The 19,527-nt window shown below is 35.7% G+C and overlaps 1 protein-coding gene across 1 annotated transcript; it reads left to right on the forward strand.

Moving 5' to 3' along the window:
* Window positions 1-14,026: 14,026 nt before the first annotated feature.
* Window positions 14,027-14,992, forward strand: LOC127684832 (olfactory receptor 5D18-like). The gene has a single exon (XM_052181648.1). The coding sequence runs from the start codon at window positions 14,027-14,029 to the stop codon at window positions 14,990-14,992; it is 966 nt and encodes a 321-aa protein (XP_052037608.1).
* The last annotated feature ends 4,535 nt before the right edge of the window (window positions 14,993-19,527 follow it).

The following is a 19,527-nucleotide window of genomic DNA, read 5'->3' on the forward strand; positions in this document are numbered from 1 at the left end:
CAGGCTTTCAGGTGTGTCATTAAGTTGTTAGTGTATGCTCTCTCCATTTTCTTTTTGGAGGCACTCAGGGCTATGAGTTTTCCTCTTAGCACTGCTTTCATTGTGTGCCAAAGATTTGGGTATGTGGTGTTTCCATTTTCATTGAGTTCTAAAAAGTCTTTAATTTCTTTCTTTATTTCTTCCTTGACCAAGATATCATTGAGTAGAATGTTGTTCAGTTTCCACATATATCTGGGTTTTCTGTTGTTTTTGTTGCTATTGAATACCACTTTTACTCCATAGTGATCCAAAAGGAGGCATGGGATTATTTCGATCTTCTTATATTTGTTGAGGTCTGTCTTGTGACCAATTATATGGTCAATTTTGGAGAAGGTACCATGAGGTGCTGAGAAAAAGGTATATTCTTTTGCTTTTGGATAAAATGTTCTATATATATATATATATATATATATATATATATATATATATATATATATATATATATATGTTAAATCTAATTGGTCTAAAGCTTCAATTAGTTTCACAGTGTCCCTGTTCAGTTTCTGTTTTCCTGATTGGTCCATTGAGGAAAGTGCAGTGTTGAAGTCCCCGACAATTATTGTGTTAGGTGCAATGTGTGATTTGAGCTTTAGTAAAGTTTCTTTTATGAATGAGGGTGCCCTTGCATTTGGAACATAGATGTTCAGGATTGAGAGTTCTTCTTGTTGTATTTTTCCTTTGACTAGCAAAGTCCTCAGAGTCTCTTTTGATGACTTTGGGTTGAAAATCAATTTTATCTGATATTAGAATGGCTACTCCAGCTTGTTTCCTGAGGCCATTTGCTTGTAAAATTGTCTTCCAGCCTTTTACTCTTAAGTTAGTGTTTGTCTTTGACACCGAGGTGTGTTTCTGTATGCAGCAAAATGTAGGGTCCTGTTTACATATCCAGTCAGTTAGTCTATGCCTTTTTGTTGGGGCACTAAGCCCATTGATGTTAAGAGATATTAATGAATAGTGATTATTACTTCCTGTAATTTTTTATGTTATTTTTTAAATTTGATTGGTTATCTTCTTTTAGTTTGATGAAAGATGGTTACTAACTTGCTTTTTTCAGGGTGAAGTTTCCCTCTTTGTATTGGTGTTTTCCTCCTATTATCCTTTGTACAGCTGGGTTTGTGGATAGATATTGGGTAAACTTGGTTTTGTCATGGAATATTTTAGTTTCTCCATCTATGGTGATTGAAAGTTTTGCTGGGTATAGTAGTTTTTGCTGGCATTTGTGCTCTCTTAGAGTCTACATGAGATCTGCCCACGATCTTCTAGCTTTCATAATCTCAGGTTAGAAGTCTGCTGTGATTCTAGTAGGTCTTCCTTTATATGTTACTTGGCACTTTTCTCTTACTGCCTTTAATATTCTTTCTTTGTTTAGTATATTTGGGGTTTTGATTATTATGTGACAGGAGGTATTTCTGTTCTGGTCCAGTCTGTTTGGAATTCTGTAGGCTTCTTGTATATTTATGGGCATCTCTTTCTTTAGGTTAGGGAAGTTTTCTTCCATAATTTTATTGAAGATATTTGCTGGCCCTTTAATTTGTAAATCTTCACTCTCATCTATGCCTATAATCCTTAGGTTTGGTCTTCTCATTGTGTCCTGGATTTCCTGGATGTTTTAGATTTCAAGCTTTTTGCATTTTACATTTTCTTTAACTGTTGAGTCCCTGGTTTCTATGATATCTTCAGCCTCTGATATTCTTTCTTTTGTCTCTTGTATTCTGTTGTTAATATTTGCATCTATGTCCCCTGATTTCTTCCCAAGGTTTTCTATCAACTAAGGAATCACAAATGGCTGAGAATCACCTAAAGAAATGTTCAATCTCATTAGTAATCAAAAAATGCAAAGCAAAATGACCCCGACATACCACCTTACACCAATCAGGATGGTTAAGATCAAAACTACAGGTGATAACACGTTGGAGAGGATGTGGAAAAAGAGGAACACTCCTGCATTGTTGGTGGAATTAAAAATGGGTAAAACCACTCTGGAAATCAATCTGGAGGTTCTTCAGAAAATTGGAAATAGATCTACATTAAGACCCAGCTATACCACCCTTGGGCAAGTTCCCAAAATATGATTATTATGCTTAAGTGAGCCAAAAAACTCCACCAGAGAACTCCTACAGCTGATAGACAACTTCAAAAATGTGGCAGATTATAAAATCAACTCAAGCAAATCAGTAGCCTTCCTATACTCAAAGGATAAACAGGATGAGAAAGAAATTAGAGAAATGACACCCTCAACAATAGACACCAACAGTATAAAGTATCTTGTTGTGACTCTAACCAAATAAGTGATAGATCTGTATGACAAGAACTTCAGGTCTCTGAAGAAGGAAATCGAAGAAGACCTCAGAAAATGAAAATCCTCCATGCTCATGGATTCACAGGATTAATATAGTAAAAATGGCCATTTTGCCAAGAACAATACAAAGACTCAATGTAATTCCCATCAAAATCCCAACTCAGTTCTTTATAGAGATGGAAAGAGCAATTCTCAAATTTATCTGGAATTACAAAAAGCCAGGATAGCTAAAACTATTCACAACAGTAAAATAACTTCTGGGGAAATCAGTATCCCAGAACTCAAGCAGTACTACAGAGCAATAGTGTTAAAAACTGAATGGTATTGGTACAGTGACAGGCAGGTAGATCAATGGAATAGAATTGGAGTCTGAGAAATGAACCCACACACCTAAGGTCACTTGATCTTTGTCAAAGGAGCTAAAACCATCTAGTGGAAAAAGATAGCATTTTCAACTAATGGTGCTCATTCAACTGGAGGTCAGCATGCTGAAGAATGGAAATTGATCCATTCTTATCTCCTTGTACTAAGCTCATCTCCAAGTGCATCAAGGACCTCCACATAAAACCAAACACACTAAAAATAATAGAAAAGAAACTGGCGAAGACTCTCAAGGACATGGGCACAAGGGAAAAGTTCTTGAACAGAACACCAATAGCTTATGCTCTAAGATGAAGAATTGACAAATGGGTCTTTCCAGAACCAGGGGCCACTCCATTCTTTTTGGACATCATTTAATATGTGGATTATGTCTTGGGTATTCCAAGTTTTTAGGTTAATATCCACTTATCAGTGAGTGTATACCATGATTGATCTTTTGAGACTGGGTTACCTCACTTAGTATGATGCTCTCCAGCTCCATCCATTTGTCTAAGAATTTCATGAATTCATTTTTTCTAATGGTTGAATAGTACTCCATTGTGGAAATATGCCATATTTTTTTGTATCCATTCCTCCGTTGAGGGACACCTGGATTCTTTCCAGTTTCTGGCTACTACAAATAGGGCTGCTATAAACATAGTGGAGCATGTGTACTTATTGCATGCTGGGAAATCCTCTGGGTATATGTCCTCTGGGTATATAGCAGGGTCCAAAAGACTCAGTGCAACAGTATAGGAGAATACCAGAATAGGGAAGTGGGAAGGAGTAGATGGAGGAATAAGGGGAGGGAAGAGGGCTATTGGGACTTGTGGGGAGTGGGACCCAGAAAAGGGGAAATCATTTGAAATATAAATAAAGAATACATCAAATTAAAAAAAAAAACCCAAAATTTGAGAATAGGGAGTATGGATAGGTAAAGAAAAATCCCTCTAATTTTCTAATGGAAAATTATTGAATCTTCCTGAAAGGAATACACCAATTCATAAAACTAGTTCTCTAGTATATTTACTTGAAATTTTCCATAATAAAAGAGGTTGAAGGAAAAAAAAGAATTGACAAATGGGACTTTATAAAATTACAAAGTATCTGTAAAGCAAAGTGCACTGTCTAAAAGGCAAAACAGCAACCAACAAATTGGGAAAAAGTTCTTCACCAACTCTACATTCGACAGAGGGCTAATATCCAATATATACAACAAACTCAAGAAAGTAGACTCCAGAGAGCCGAATAACCCTATTAAAAATGGGGTACAGAGCTAAACAAAGAATTTTCACCTAAAGAATTTTGAATGGCTAAGAAGCACCTTAAGAAATGTTCAACATCATTAATCATTAGGGAAATGCAAATCAAAACAACCCTGAGATTTCACCTCACACCAGTCAGAATGGCTAAGATTAAAAACTCAGGAGACAGCACCTGTTGGCAAGGAGGTGGAGAATGACGAACACTCCTCCATTGCTGTTGGGGTTGCAAGCTGGTACTACCACTCTGGAAATCAGTCTAGTGGTTCCTCCGAAAACTGGGCATGGCACTTCTGGAGGACCCTCTTTTACCAATCCTGGGTATATACCCAGAGGATTCCCTGGCATGCAATAAGGACACATGCTCTGCTATGTTCATAGCAGCCTTATTTATAATAGCCAGAAGCTGGAAAGAACCCAGATGTCCCTCAACAGAGGAATGGATACAGAAAATGTAGTATATTTACACAATGGAATACTACTCAGCAATTAAAAACAATGAATTCTTGAAATTTTTAAGCAAATTGTTAGAACTGGAAAATATCATCCTAAGTGAGGTAACCCAATCAGAAAAGAATACACATAGAATGTATACGTGGATATTAACCAAGAAGCTCTGAATACTCAAGACACAATTAACATATTAAATGATTCCCAAGAGAAAGGAAGGAGAGAGCCCTGATCCTGGAAAGGCTTGATGCAGCATTGTAGGGGAGTACCAGGACAGAGAAATGGGGGGCGGTGATTGGGGAATGGGAGGACAGAAGAGGGGTTATGGAACTTATGGGTAGTGAGTGGGCAACCAGGAAAGTGGAAATTATTTGGAATGTAAACAAAGAATAAAATAATAATAAAAAGTATCATGCTGAATGAGGTAACTCAGACCCAAAAGGACATGCATAGTATGTACTCACTAATAAGTGGATGTTACCAAAAAAAAAAAAAAAAAGGTACAGAGCACCCAAGATACAGTCTACAGATATCAAAAAGCTCAACAAGCTGAAGTGCCCAAGTGAGGATGCCTCAGTCTCACTTGGGAAGGAGAACAAAGCAATCACAAGTGGGGATGGAGTTGGAGATGGGAACCTGATCTGGTATAGGGTGAGGGAAAAGGATTGAAGTGCTGAGGGCTCTCAGAAAGTGTTGAAACTGGCAATATCAGGAGATAGGAGGCTGTGGGGAGTCTCCTGAATGCACCAGAGTCCTGGGAGTTAAGAGACTCTTGGGACTCAAAGGGAGGGACCTTAAATGAACTGCTCATCAGTAGGGAGAGGGAACTCATAGAGCCTACCCTCTAGCAGGAAGACAGGGCATCAAATGAGGGAGGGAGTGCCCATCCAACAGTCACAACTCTGACCAATAATTGTTCCTATCTCAAAGAATTACAGGGATAAAAATGGAGAGAAGCCTGAGGAAAAGAAGGTCCAGTGACAGGCCCAAAGTGGGATCCATCTCAAGGAGAGGTCCCAAGTCCTGACACTATTACTGAGGCTATCGAGTGCTCACAAAAAAAGGGGCCTAGAAGACTCAGCAAGCAGCTGAAAGAGTCAGATGCAGATATTTTCCCCGAACCAATGGACAGACACAGCTGACCCTCTTATTGAATTAGGAAACACTGAAAAAAGCTGAAGAGATGGGCTATCGTGTAGGAGGACAAGTAGTATCAATTAATCTGGACCCCTGAGATCTCTCAAACTACCAAACAGGCAGCATATACAAGCTGATATGATTCCCCCAACACACATACAGTAGAGGACTGCTGGTTCTCTCTTCATTCAGATATGATGAACCTAACACTCAAGTGACTAGAGACCCCAGGGAGTTTAGAGGTCAGGTGGGGTGGGGAGTGAGGACATCCATTTGGAGACAGGGGGAGTTGGGGTGGTGGTATGGGATGTGAAACAGTTTGAGGGTAGATAGGGGCAAATAAACTATGGAATCTAAAAAAATAAATTAAATATTAAAAAAAGAGAAAAATCAGCCGATGTTTTCTAGGCATGAGTGTAGAAAATACTGTGTTTTTCTATAGGAAACCCAGTATATTTCAGTAACATGAATGTAGTATGGGAGTTGTCTCACCATCTGGAATATTTTATTCATTCTAATCACATATATTGATACAATCTGTCTTTATCATATCCATCCACCTCTCTCTCTCTCTCTCTCTCTCTATTTCTCTGTCTCTCTGACTCTGTCTCTGTCTCTCTCTCTCTCTGTGTCTCTTTCTCTCTTAGGTGCTTCCTATTGGCTTGGTCTGAGAGGACAGGGAGGCCTCATCTATATTTAGAAAAGCTTGGGGTGTTGCCCCTACATGATTGATGACCACAAACATCTCTAGTAGGGGCTGCAGGGGGATGCAGCTATTTGACAAGGAGGTGGTACCAGGAGCAGGCAAAGTTCCAACAATCCTTTCAGCATCTGCAGGGCCTCTAGTGTTACCTCAGCTATGGGGCTTGCTCTGATGATCCACCACCCCTCACATTTTGTGTGTACATGAATATGTTATGTGTGCTGGTGGAGGTTAGACAATGTCTTGTTGGTTTTCTTCTTCTATCATATGGCTCCAGTGATCTAGTTCAGGTCTTCAGTTTGGTAGTAGCTGTCTTTAGCCACCAAGTCATTTTCTCAATCAGGGATAGTTATGAGCAATAGTTTTGTATTGTTTAAATTTATATACATAAACTAAATAAATACTGATTTTTTTCAAGAAACTTGAGAATATGGCGAAGTGAGACATCCAACTTAATAAGGAGTATTTGTGTTTAAAAAATAAAAGTGAACATGCATATTTTTAAATTGTACATGTTAATAAGCATTTGTTATATATATATATATATATATATATATATATATATATATATATATATATATATATATATCAATTAACATGATATTTCTGTAAAAAAAAAAACCCACTGCTTCTGCACCAACATCTCTATTGTAAACAAAACTCCACAACCATTTCAATGAATTGAATTATCACAGATCATTCTTTGTGCTTTAAAAAATAATATTGGGTAAAATTGTTCAATTTAAATCCTTTATGACTAGTGTCTGTGAGGTTTCTGAAATTTAAATCTTTATATTCAATGACAGTTCATTCACTTTTCTTAGTAAGCAATGTCATAATAAAATATGTATCAATGTTATTTATTTAACCACAAGTAATGGTAATCTGAAAAATTTTCTATATATATCTTGGCATACATATAAATGTAGTTCAATGTCATATAAAATAGGAAATGTGATTTTTTGAGGGTAATTCATAAAAAATGTATGTGCTTATTTTAATGTCTTTTACCAAAAAGTCTCCAATTCTACTAGTTTTCATTCCCAAGTGGCAATGTAGAGAATTATAGATAATAGAAATATCTATCCAAATAAACATTTAAAATTCACGTTATCATTACTTTTCATTTTAGTCCTTGTTTTGAAGAGTCACAGAACTGATGTGAGATGTTAAAATTTTTGACCTGAATTATATTGTTATTTAACTTTTGTGTTGTTCATGGTAAAGGCTGCGTGTTATTGGAAGGACATCTGGTAAGTTTCTTTTGCAAGAACACTACCAAAAACGTCATTCTCAGTGCCACTGTAACCAAACCAGACTTAAATATATTTATTGTTCAAAGATGAAGTTCCTTGCTATTATTTTAGCTCCATTTTTAAATCTTTCCCATGATTGGTGTGAGATTACATGGCAGTGGGAGTTATAGCCACACTGAGGACAAATACTGAGCTTGAAAGGGCCACATGAATAATTTGCAATGGACTGATTTTTAACATAGGGGAATAAGGTTCAATAAAGAAGAATGGCAGGAACAATACCATAGTGCCTTAGGGCATGTTGAATGCTTATTCAGAGAATAATTACAAAGAAAGAATCACCACACATCAAAAGCAATTGCCTCTGATGTGAAAACAGGAATCTCACTTATACATTTAGCACTATAGGATATACAACATACAACAGTTATATGCCTGTGTCATTATTTGTTATAATGAATCATCCAAACTTAACCTCCAAATACATAATGCTCATGTTTTCAATGACAAAGCAAAAGAAAAAATACTGAGAATAGGAACAGGTACATGGTATGGACTTACTCTGCAGTCACTGTCACATTTGCATAGCTCTACCTTCTCTTACTTGACCTCATTGGCTTGTGTGTGAAAAGGAGAGAATTACAGAATGGAAGAGTGGGTTGGTTACGGACATGAACAATGCACGTAGATCAAAGCCGGGTGACATACCTTCCCATTGCAATCCTTATAAAATCAATATAAATATGAAACATTCAGTCAGCATCACTATTAAATTTCTGCTTAGGCAATAAATCTTCTAAGTCGCATTACTACATGATTATTTTTAAACTTTAGCTATTAAAATTTAGAGATACGAAGATCTTTTGACTTTATCTCCAATATACAGACATAAATATTTCAGGGCAATGTCCACATATGTTCTCATTCAAATCCTCTTGTTTCATTTCAGTCCACACTTACTAGATGTGCTTACAAGGTCAAACAAAAACATTAAAATCATATATATTCCTTGGCTTGTTCAAAGTGGCCCTAGATGACTTCTTTTTATGGAATTAGGACTTATTCTCGATAAAGTCACCCTTTTACAAACTATAGCCTCTCCATGTATGTTCTTAAATCACAAAGTATATACTCAAAGTATAAGGTATCATTGAAGCTTTATCTTTCCCTTCCTCTTTCCTTCTTCAAACCCACTCCCTCCCTTTCTCCTTCTTTTCATCCCTCCTTCCTTCCTTCCTTCCTTCCTTCCTTCCTTCCTTCCTTCCTTCCTTCCTTCCTTCCTTCCTTCTTTCCTTCCTTCTTCCCTCTCTCCCTCCCTCCTTTTCTTCCCTCCCTTTCTCCATCTCTCTTTCACCCTTCCTCTCCCCTCTCCTTTTCTTTTAAAACATAGCTTGCATTAAACTTAGAAATATGTCTAACTCTGACTCCCAAGTTCTGGGATTAAAGGTATGTGACCTGTACAGCCAGCCAATAGACAGTGTTTTAAAGATACTATTTCTTTTCTTCTTTTGGAGAGACATGAATAATTTTATTTTCTTAGATGGAAAATTATTTTATCTTTAGAGTAACAATATATTCTAACAACCTGAACAGTTGGATTTAGGTGAAATTGACCTTGATGTGACTCTAACTTAGTATGTGAAAGGTCTGTATGACAAGAACTTCAAGCTTCCTAAGAAAGAAATTGAAGATCTCAGAGGATGGAAAGATCTACCATGCTCATGTATCAGAAAGATTAATATAGTAAAATTACCATCTTGCCAAAAGCAATTTACAGAATCAATGCAATCCCCATCAAAATTCCAGATCAATTCTTCATAGAGTTAGAAAGAGTGAATCACAAATTCAATCAAAATAGCAAAAATCCAAGGCCAGTGAAAACTATCCTCAACAGTTAAAGAACAACTTGGGGAATCACCATCCCAGACCTCAAGCTTTCTTACAGAGCAATATTGATAAAAAACAAACAAACAAACAAAACGGTGTGGTACTGATACAGTAAAAGGCAGGTAGCTCAATGGAATAGAATTGAAGACCCAGAAATCAATCCACACATCTTTGGTCACTTTATCTTTGACAATGAAGCTAAATCACTCAGTGGGAAATAAAGACAGAATTTTCAACAAATGGTGTTGGTTCAATTGGCAGCCAACAGGTTGAAGAATGCAAATTGATCCATTCTTATCTCCCTGTACAAACCTCAAGTCTTAAGTGAATTAAGGGCCTCCACATAATACCAGATACACTGAATCTAACAGAAGAGAAAGTGGGGAAAAGCCTGGAACACATGGGCACAGGGGAAAATTTCCTGAATAGAATGCCAATGACTTTTGCTCTAAGGTCAAGATTCGACAAATGGGACCTCACAAAATTACAAAGCTTTTGTAAAGCAAAGGAAACTGTCAATAGATCAAAATGGCAGCCAACAGGTTGGGAAAAGATCTTTACCAATTGTGCATCTGATAGAGGACAAATATCCAATATATACAAAGAACTCAAGAAGTTATACTCAAGAACCAAATAACCCCATTAAAAATTGGTGAACAGAGTTAAACAAAGAATTCTCAACTGAGGAAATTGAATGGACAAGAAGCACCTAATGACATGTTCAACATCCTTAGTCAACAGGGAAATGTAAATCAAAACAACCCTGAGGTACTATCTCACACCAGTCAGAATGGCTAAGATCAGTACTCTGTTGACAGCAGTTGCTGGTGAAGATGTAGAGGAAGAGGAACACTCCTACCTTGCTGTTAGAATTGCAAGTGGTACAACCACTCTGGAAGGTGGTTCCTCAGAAAATTGTATACAATACTGCCTGCGAACCCAGCTATTTCACTCCTAGGCATATAGCCAGAAGATGCTCCAACAGAAGAGCACATGCTTCACTATGTTAATAACAGCCATATTGGTAATAGCCAGAAGCTGGAAACAACGCAAATGTCCCTCAACAGAGGAATGGATACAGAAAATGTGGTGCATTTATAAAATGTAATACTATTTAGATACTAAAAGCAATGACTTCATGAAATTGTTAGGCAAATGGATGGAACTAGAAAATATCATCCGGAGTAAGGTAACACAGTCACAAAACACTTGGTATATACTCACCGATAAGTGGACATTAGGCAAAGAGCATGGAATACCCACGATACAATTCACACACCACATGAAGTTCAAGAGGAGGAAAAACTAAAAAATATAGAAGGTCAAACAAAATAATCAAGGGAAGTAGAGGGTGGGAGGGACTTGGATGGAAGAGAAGGAAGGGAGAGGAAAAAGAGGGGAAGAATCAGTTTTGGGACGTGTTGGAGGACATGTCCAGGAAATTAACAGAGATTTGTAAGTATGGGGCTTGGGAACTGGGAGTAGTACCCAGAAAGTCCCAGATGCCTGGAAATCAGGAGCCTCCCAGAACCCCACAGGGATGATATTAGTTGAAGCACATCACAAAGGTAAGGGAGAACCTGTGGAGACCATATCCACAGATTAGGTATGTCCCCCCCCCCCCGCCCCGTTGAGGAGTGGGGCCACACACCCATCTCCAAAATTTTAACCCAGAATTGCTCCTGTCTAAAGCAAATATAGGGACAAAGAGTGGAACGAAGATGGAAGAAAAGGCCATCAAAGACTGTCGAAACTTGGGATCCAGCCCACATGTAGACACCAAACCCAGACCCTACTACAGATTCCAAGAAGTGCTTGTTGGCAGGATCCTGATACAGCTGTCTCTTGAGAGGCTCTGCCAGATCCTGACTGATACAGATGCAGATTCTTGCAGCCAACCACTGGACCAGGGACCTCAATAGAGGCATTAGGGGAAAAACTGAAGGAGCTGAAGGGGGCCTTATGTGGCATCAATGGAAAGGTCCTATGGTCCTATGAAGGCTTGATGCCCCAGGGTAGAAGAATGCTAGGGAAGTAAGACAGGATTGGGTAGGTAGGTAAGGGACCACCCTTATAGAAGCAGGGTAGTGGGGGATAAGATAGGGAAGTTGCACAGGGGAAACCCAGAGAGGGGTTAACATTTCAAATGTAAATAAATAAAATATCCGATTAAAAATTGATGCTATGATTCCATTTTTATCTTGGAATTTAGATTTCCTTCCTGAGTTTCATATGTACTCATTGAGTCCGTTCAATGTACCCGAGAGAATAAGGAATATTTGCATATAGTCATTTAATATTCACAAGCATCTGAAAATATAGTTTGGTTTGTATTATTTTTCATCTCAGAGAGAACTATTTATATATTGTTGATATGAAACAAACATAATAGAAGAATCACAGAAAATATCAGAATCTTCTCTAAAGGAGGGATTAAGAAGAAAATACATAATTAAGAATTAATGAACTAAGAGGGTTGCCTTCTTGAGTAAAATAGTTATTTTCACAGGGGCTGATATGCTGACATTTATTGTTAAGGCTGTGGCTCATAAAGGCTTTTTTTTCATTAATCATGTTATAGCATTTTGATTTTTATTAAAATGCATTGTATATAAAAAAGAATTCTCATTATAGCTATACACATAATGAAACTAAAATTAGTGTTTGAAAAAATACAAAATATTTTGCATATATTTATGATTTGTTAAAACTTAGAGCCCATGATGATTAGATTTTAAAAACATATACATGCATACATCTGATTATTTATCTGTAAAACATGAAGTTTATTGTTTTCAGTTATATGGATAGAATGGAAGATATTACAGTGAAATCATCTGGGTAGTAAAGGAAAGGGCTCCATACTTGCTGAGAGGAGAGAAATTTGCAGAACAAATATTCCCTGGACACCGACATGGAGTTGGATGAGAGAATTAACTATTAATGCTAACTAGCAGAGTAGAATAATTATTGGAAGCATCAGCTAACTAATATGTTTAATATTCCCTGTAGGGAGTCTCGTATATTTTAAGTACTAGAGGAAAGACAAGGTTCTCATTTTTATACTCATTACTTACCTTGCCCTTCACTGTATGCTCTGTGTGAGTACTGAATGCTGTACAGTAAGTACTTCATGAAACACGTCATTTAAGACTCACTTAAAATATCTGGGATTTAAAAAATATTGCATCAGCTAAAAGCAGTTAATTGTAATTGCTTGTGTAAGGCCTCAAAAGATCAGCAAGATTTAGTCTCCAGGGATTGTGTCTCCAAGGCTGGAGTCATAAATACAAAAATATGTATATAACTCCCACTCACAAAAAGTTTGTGAGTTTTACCTTGACTCAAAAAAGGTTTGCTTCAAGGTTTCAAAAGAAAGGTATAAATTAGTTTCCATCAGGAAAATAAGTTGGGTTGAAGGTAAGTTAACTAATTTAGATACATTGCATCACTGAGCAGAATTCAATGCTCTTACATTTTGATATACAATATATTCCTGAGTGAGAGAGGCTCCATGATATCTTATCTCAATATTTTATCTTGATGCTGTATTACAGTATATCTCTGTTGTTCTTGCCTAATATTTTAAACTTTCTACCTTGTTTCATAAAAGAAGATATGATAATTTAGAAACAATTATGCTAATATCGCAACAAAAGAGAATAATGAGAAGATGAAATTGAGAAATTAAAGAAAATCTTTCAATCTAAGTATCAGGAAACTAGATATAGTTATATGAATCTGTATTTCAGCACTACTGGAATGATTCTTGTATAATATTAGATATTCTGTGTTTGTGTAAGTGTCTTTGTGTGTGTGTGTGTTTCTTTGTGCATCTGAATGTTTCATGCTTTTTTGTTTCTTTGTCTCTGTCTCTCAGTGTCTTTATGTCTCTGATTCACTCTATCTCTTCCTCTGTCACATGTGTGTGTGTTTGTTTGTTTATGAGTTTATATATGAGTAGAGGCTACTGAATTACTTCAGAAATGTTCCTTAGCTACCATACATCTTTGACTAAAAGATTATAAGGCTATGATGACTAGCCTGCAAGTCTTACTGTTCTACCTATGTTCATCTCCCAATTGAAGCTAATGCTATTTAAACCTAGCTAATTAGAATGAACATCACAACGTCCATGGGTCCACTAGGAAAGTACTCTACAGTCAGATCTGTCTTTCCTGCTTCAGAAAGTATAATATCCTTTTATTCTATTCTATGTTTGTATTCTTTAGGCAATATAAAAACATAATGAATATATTTCCTATAAAAGTCATTAAGACTTTTTCAAACAGTAGTTTTCCCAGTGTCAGATATGCAAATTTTTAGATCTGATATGGAATAACAAATATGTACATACTAATTCATATATATACATATACTTAATATAAATGTGTGATTGTATGTTTTAAATTATGTTTACATATATGATATTATTAAATACAGAGTAATGAAAATAATATATTATATAGGCTATCATTTATGAATATATACAATGAAAAAGACTTGTATTAGGTATAAAATTAACTGAAGATGAAGATGATATAATTCCATGTTCTTGAAACAATAAACACTAAAACTTACAACTGTTTTATTAACTTTTAGAATAAACTACATATTCTAGAGAAGACAAGCCATGTTACTGACATATGAAAATAAGAGTGGGGCCATGTTCATCCTATTGGGCTTTTCAGATTACCCAGAAATAGAGGCTCCTCTCTTCTTGGTGTTTCTCACTATCTACAGCATCACTGTGGTCGGGAATATTGGCATGATTGTCTTAATCAGAATTAACACCAAGCTGCACACCCCCATGTACTTCTTCCTCAGTCATCTCTCCTTTGTGGATTTCTGTTATTCCTCAATCATTGCTCCTAAGATGCTTGTGAATCTTTCTGTAAAAGACAGAGCCATCTCATTTTTAGAATGTATACTACAGTATTTTTTCTTTGCTATCTTTGTGGTAACTGAATCCATTTTATTAGTGGTTATGGCCTATGACCGATTTGTGGCCATCTGCAGACCACTGCTCTACACAGTAGCCATGTCTCAGAAACTCTGCATCAGCCTAGTGGTGGGGTCATATGCATGGGGACTCACATGTTCCTTGACAATGACATGTTCTGTTGTCCAGTTATCTTTTGTTGGTTTCAACACAATTGATCATTTCTTTTGTGAATTTTCCTCACTTCTTGTCCTTTCATGCTCTGATACTCATGTTAATCAAATACTCCTCCTCTCACTTTCTACTGTGAATGCTCTTAGCACTCTTCTCATTATTCTCCTGTCATATGTGTTCATCCTTGCCACAATCCTCAAGATGCAATCATCCAGGGGACGCCAAAAGGCTTTCTCTACGTGTGCTTCACACCTGACTACCATCACCATCTTCTATGGCACTATCCTGTTTCTCTACTCTGTACCCAACTCAAAGAACTCCCAGCTCACATTCAAAGTGGCCTCTTTGTTTTATACCCTGGTGATCCCCATGCTCAACCCTCTGATTTACAGTCTGCGGAATAAAGATGTGAAGGATACAATCAGGAAATTCATGAAGATTAAATTTATTGCTCTCTCCCATTCATCTTCTCAGATACATTGATCTTGGCTCAAGTACAGGAGTTTTAGAGGATATTAATTATAAGATTATATTAAAATTAATAATTTTTCAACTGAGCAGAAATGACTTTATTTTAAAGAGAATTCCATGTTCTCTGTATCAATTTTCAGAAATCAATCAGAGATCACAAATTATTTATATTCCATCTCTAAAATTGAAATAACATTAGATTTTATAATATCATTGTAGTATTTAAATGTAACTATCATCAAGGATACTTTATATTACATAATAACTCAGATTTTAAGAGGACCTATGGCTATTTAATATATATTTTAAATAAACAAATAGATTTTCATTATATATGCATTGGTAAAGTAACACAAAATTTTTTGGAACTGGTTGTGTGAATAAATCTCTTTTCTTTTGTATCTATATCTGTTTTTCTGATTTTAAAGAAATTTATATGATGTAAACATACAAACTTATGGTGACTGTGACAAATTCTACAAGACCTGTATGAGTTCCAGACAGACCAAGTCTGACCATGGTGGAAGAAGTGTAGAAATATACATTTACCATTAATCATATAATGAGCTAATTGTCATTTCATAGCTTGTAGGAAACAAATAATAGATTTATTTTTAATAATGTGGCTCCCTGCTGTGGTTAAGACTGGGTGGGAAACAAAACAGGACTTGATAGGGGTAAACATATCGCAAATTTTTGTGGGAAGATATCAAACAGGTTGAGATAAATGATAGAAAAAAAAGCTGAATGAAAATTTCATAATATGCCTGAAGCCTATGAAATTCTAAAATACATTCATTTGTGGATTAAGTAAACAACTTAAGTTAAGAATAGATATATGTATGCACATGTGAATGTAAAGCAAATGATAAAAATATGGATTTTCAACAAATAAATAGCTAACAATAATCCTTATCCACACCATTGTTTGCTACCCCCACCAAAAAAGAAATAAAGACAAATACCTAATTTCGAAGGTTGAAAAAGTATAATAGATATAACAATGGCCACAAGATTATAGAATTTGTATTGAAAATGTATAAATGCATAATGAATACAACTAATATTCTCAAAAGGATTGAGTAAAATTAGACTCCTGAAAAATATTTATATTAAAATTATTCTTTCTTTCAAAATTGATAATGAAAAACAGAGATGAGGATTTTTTTTAAAGAAATTGTTAAGATTATACAACTCTCCTATCCAAAACAAAATAGAACTCTTAGCAAGAGAGGGAGGCCATTAGAAGAAACTGCGAGCAAGGTATGGCACAATGCTCACTCTACTCTTATTCCCAGACCTATGTTTTCTTCTACGCTGGGATGTTTCTCATGATCTATAAAACACAGTCACACATAGCAGCTTTTCATTACCATGTTAAAACTAATTTTGCTCTTAAGAAGCAGAAGAAGGAAGGTAGTGTGGGAGTTGGAAAGGGTGGAAGGAGAGAAAACTGTGGTTTCAGTTGTATGCTATGAGAGAAGAATCTATTTTCAATAAAATTGAAAGAAAAGAAAAAAAGGCAGAGTACTAAGGTTTATGTCAACAAAGCAGTCTTTGTTTTTTTATTGGATAAATATATTGTTAATATTTCAAATGTTATCCTCTTTACCAGTTTCCCCTCCAGAAACCCCCTATCTCCTCCCCTCTCTCTGATTCTATGAGGGTGTTTCCCCAACCATCCACTCATTCCTGTCTGCCTGCCCTGGCATTCCCCTACAGACCAGGACATCTCCTGCCACATATGCAGCTGGATCCATGCGTAGCTCCATGTCTTTGGTTGGTGGTTTAGTCCCTGGGAACTCTTGGGGTTCTGGTTGGTTGATATTGCTGTTATTCCTATGGAGTCATCTTAATCCGAAGGTTCAGGTAATGTTGAAGAGAAGGGAGCAGAAAAATTGTAAGAGACAGAGGATATAGAACTATCCGGGAGATTATGTCTCATAGGAATTTCAGAAGCCTCACTCATAAACCAACATGTTTGTCCAAGCATGAGGGCTGAGTTATTAGAGATATATTTGAGAAAAATGTTTTATTCAGAAAATAAAAGACATAAATGGAATCATGGGGTAATAATGTAATACTGGGTTTAAAAATCTAATATTTGTTTTATTGAGAAATATTGTTAGAACATTCATGGTTTTCTTCCTTTGTGGTGTCATGCCATTTGCAATGCATCATGTGGACGTCCCAAATAGAAACTTATAAGATGACTTCATCACCTTAAATATACTTTAAGTAAGTATAATAATTAATGATAGACTCTTGAAGTTTTCTAAATGATTGACTGTATGTTCATATATTTCTACCTAGCCTGTATTATACAATACTAGTCTATTTAAATGATGTTGGAAATATTAAAATGCCCTGAATAAACTTTTATTGAATTTTTGTGAAAACCTGAGTCATTGTCCAAATCATTCTATTTTAAATGAAAACTTGATTTTGACCTGAAATATCATAAACTTATTACTTATAGAATAGTACTAAAAAGAGAATAGCCATCATATCCTATTTCTCATGCATGATAAAAATACCAGATTTTACATCTTTGAGCCACTTGGCAGAAATATCTTCTTTTGTCATCCTTCCAAGTACAGTCATCCTTCCAAGTACCCAATATGAATATGTATAATTTTAAGTGATGATTAGACCAATGGAACAAATTATTTCTGCATATTTTGAAAAATGGAAAAAATATGCAAGTATATCATCTGTAATATGATGTTACAAAAGCTCAATAAAGATATTATTTGATCAAGTTATTTTGTATATATGCTAATTATTAAAAGGTTTTTGATATAAATTCTATTAATGATGAACAGATTTTCATTGTTTATGCATGTGTAAAGTAATACAAAAGTAGTTTTAGAATTGATTGTCTGAGAGAATATTTTTTCTATTGTATTTATTTCTATTTTTCTGACTTTTACAATTTTATCTCTTACAATGTATCACTTTAAAATTATTTATCTTGTAAGTGAAGAATAGCATTTAAATTTAAAATACAGTCTGTGTTTACTCCTGTCATTCTTGCAAAATCAAGTTCATATTTTGATATAAACAACATAACCAAATAAGCAAGTTCATAGCTTTTAGTCTGACACAACAACAATAACCATTTTACTCTCAAATTCTAAGAGACTAGTGATTCATAGCAACTCTATGAACAACATGGTGGAGGCATACGACTTTCTGTGTATAGCTAAATATAGTTTATAAGACGCTTACCACATAAAACTATATTTCATAAATTGTACACTTTATATTTCTTACAAATGTCTAGTGCTCTGCTATGTAACACATCTTCTTTGGTTATTAATATGTACTTGGTTCATGCTCTTGAAAATATGAATATACTTCAGAGATCTGATGATGGGAAATGCAGATAACTTTGATTGCTGACCTGATGGCTTCTTTGGAAACATGTGCTCTATAAAAGTTTCTGGATAATATAATGTAATTTTTTATTTCACCAGTTTTCTTTTGTTTCATTTTGTTTGAATTACTTTGAGATAGAATCTTATTATATAGCCCAATGAGGTCTCAAACTCAAAAAACTTCTGGCGCCAACCTTCCAAATTCTGGTACTAAAAAGGCACATTAACAATAAGCTTTACTTTTTTTCTGATTTTGTTGTTATTTTAGAGAAACCTAATTTTCCATTAATAGATATAATGTCCATTTTTACTCACATTGTGTAAAGCTTTCATTTTCTCCACATATTTTTAAGTATTCCTTAGTTTCCCTTTTTCATTTTTTTATTCTATATATTCTTTATTTACATTTCAACTGAGATCTGCTTTTTTGGATCTCCCCTCCCTGAAAGTCCCATAAGCCCTCTTATTTCCCCCTGTTCCCAATCCACCCCTTCACACTTCCCTGTCCTGGTACTCCCCTACACTGCTGCACTGAGCCTTTCCAGGACCTGGGGCAACTCCATCCTTCTTCTTGGGCAACATTTGATAAGTGAATTGTGACTTGACTATTCCAAGCTTCTAGGCTAATATCCACTTATCAGTGAGTGCCTACCACGAGTGTTCTTTTGAGACTGGGTTACATCACTTAGGATAATAATCTCCAGTTCCATCCATTTGTCTAAGAATTTCATGAATTCATTGTTTCTAATGGCTAAATAGTACTCCATTGTGAATATATACCACATTTTCTGTATCCATTCCTTTGTTGAGGGACATCTGTGTTTTCTCCAGCTTCTGGATATTGTAAATAGGGCTGCTATGAACATAGTGGAGCATGTATCCTTATTTCATGCTGGGGAGTTCTCTGGGTATATGCCCAGGAGTGGTATAGCAGGATCCTCCTGAAGCATCATTCCCAATTTTCTGAGGAACCACCAGGCTGATTTCCAGAGTGGCAGTACCAGCTTGCAACCCCAACATCAGTGGAGAAGTGTTTCTCTTTCTTCACAACCTCGCCAGCACCTGTTTTCTCCTGACATTTTTTTTATTTGATATAATTTATTTACATTTCAAATGATTTCCCCTTTTCTAGCCCCCCCACTCCCCAAAAGTCCCGTAAGCCCCCTT

This window comes from Apodemus sylvaticus, chromosome 5, assembly GCF_947179515.1.
Source record: "Apodemus sylvaticus chromosome 5, mApoSyl1.1, whole genome shotgun sequence".
In the NCBI taxonomy this organism is placed as follows: Eukaryota; Metazoa; Chordata; class Mammalia; order Rodentia; family Muridae; genus Apodemus; species Apodemus sylvaticus.

Excerpts from the sequence above, each read along its gene's own strand:
- LOC127684832 (XM_052181648.1), top strand. The coding sequence starts at position 14,027 with ATGTTACTGACATATGAAAATAAGAGTGGGGCCATGTTCATCCTATTG.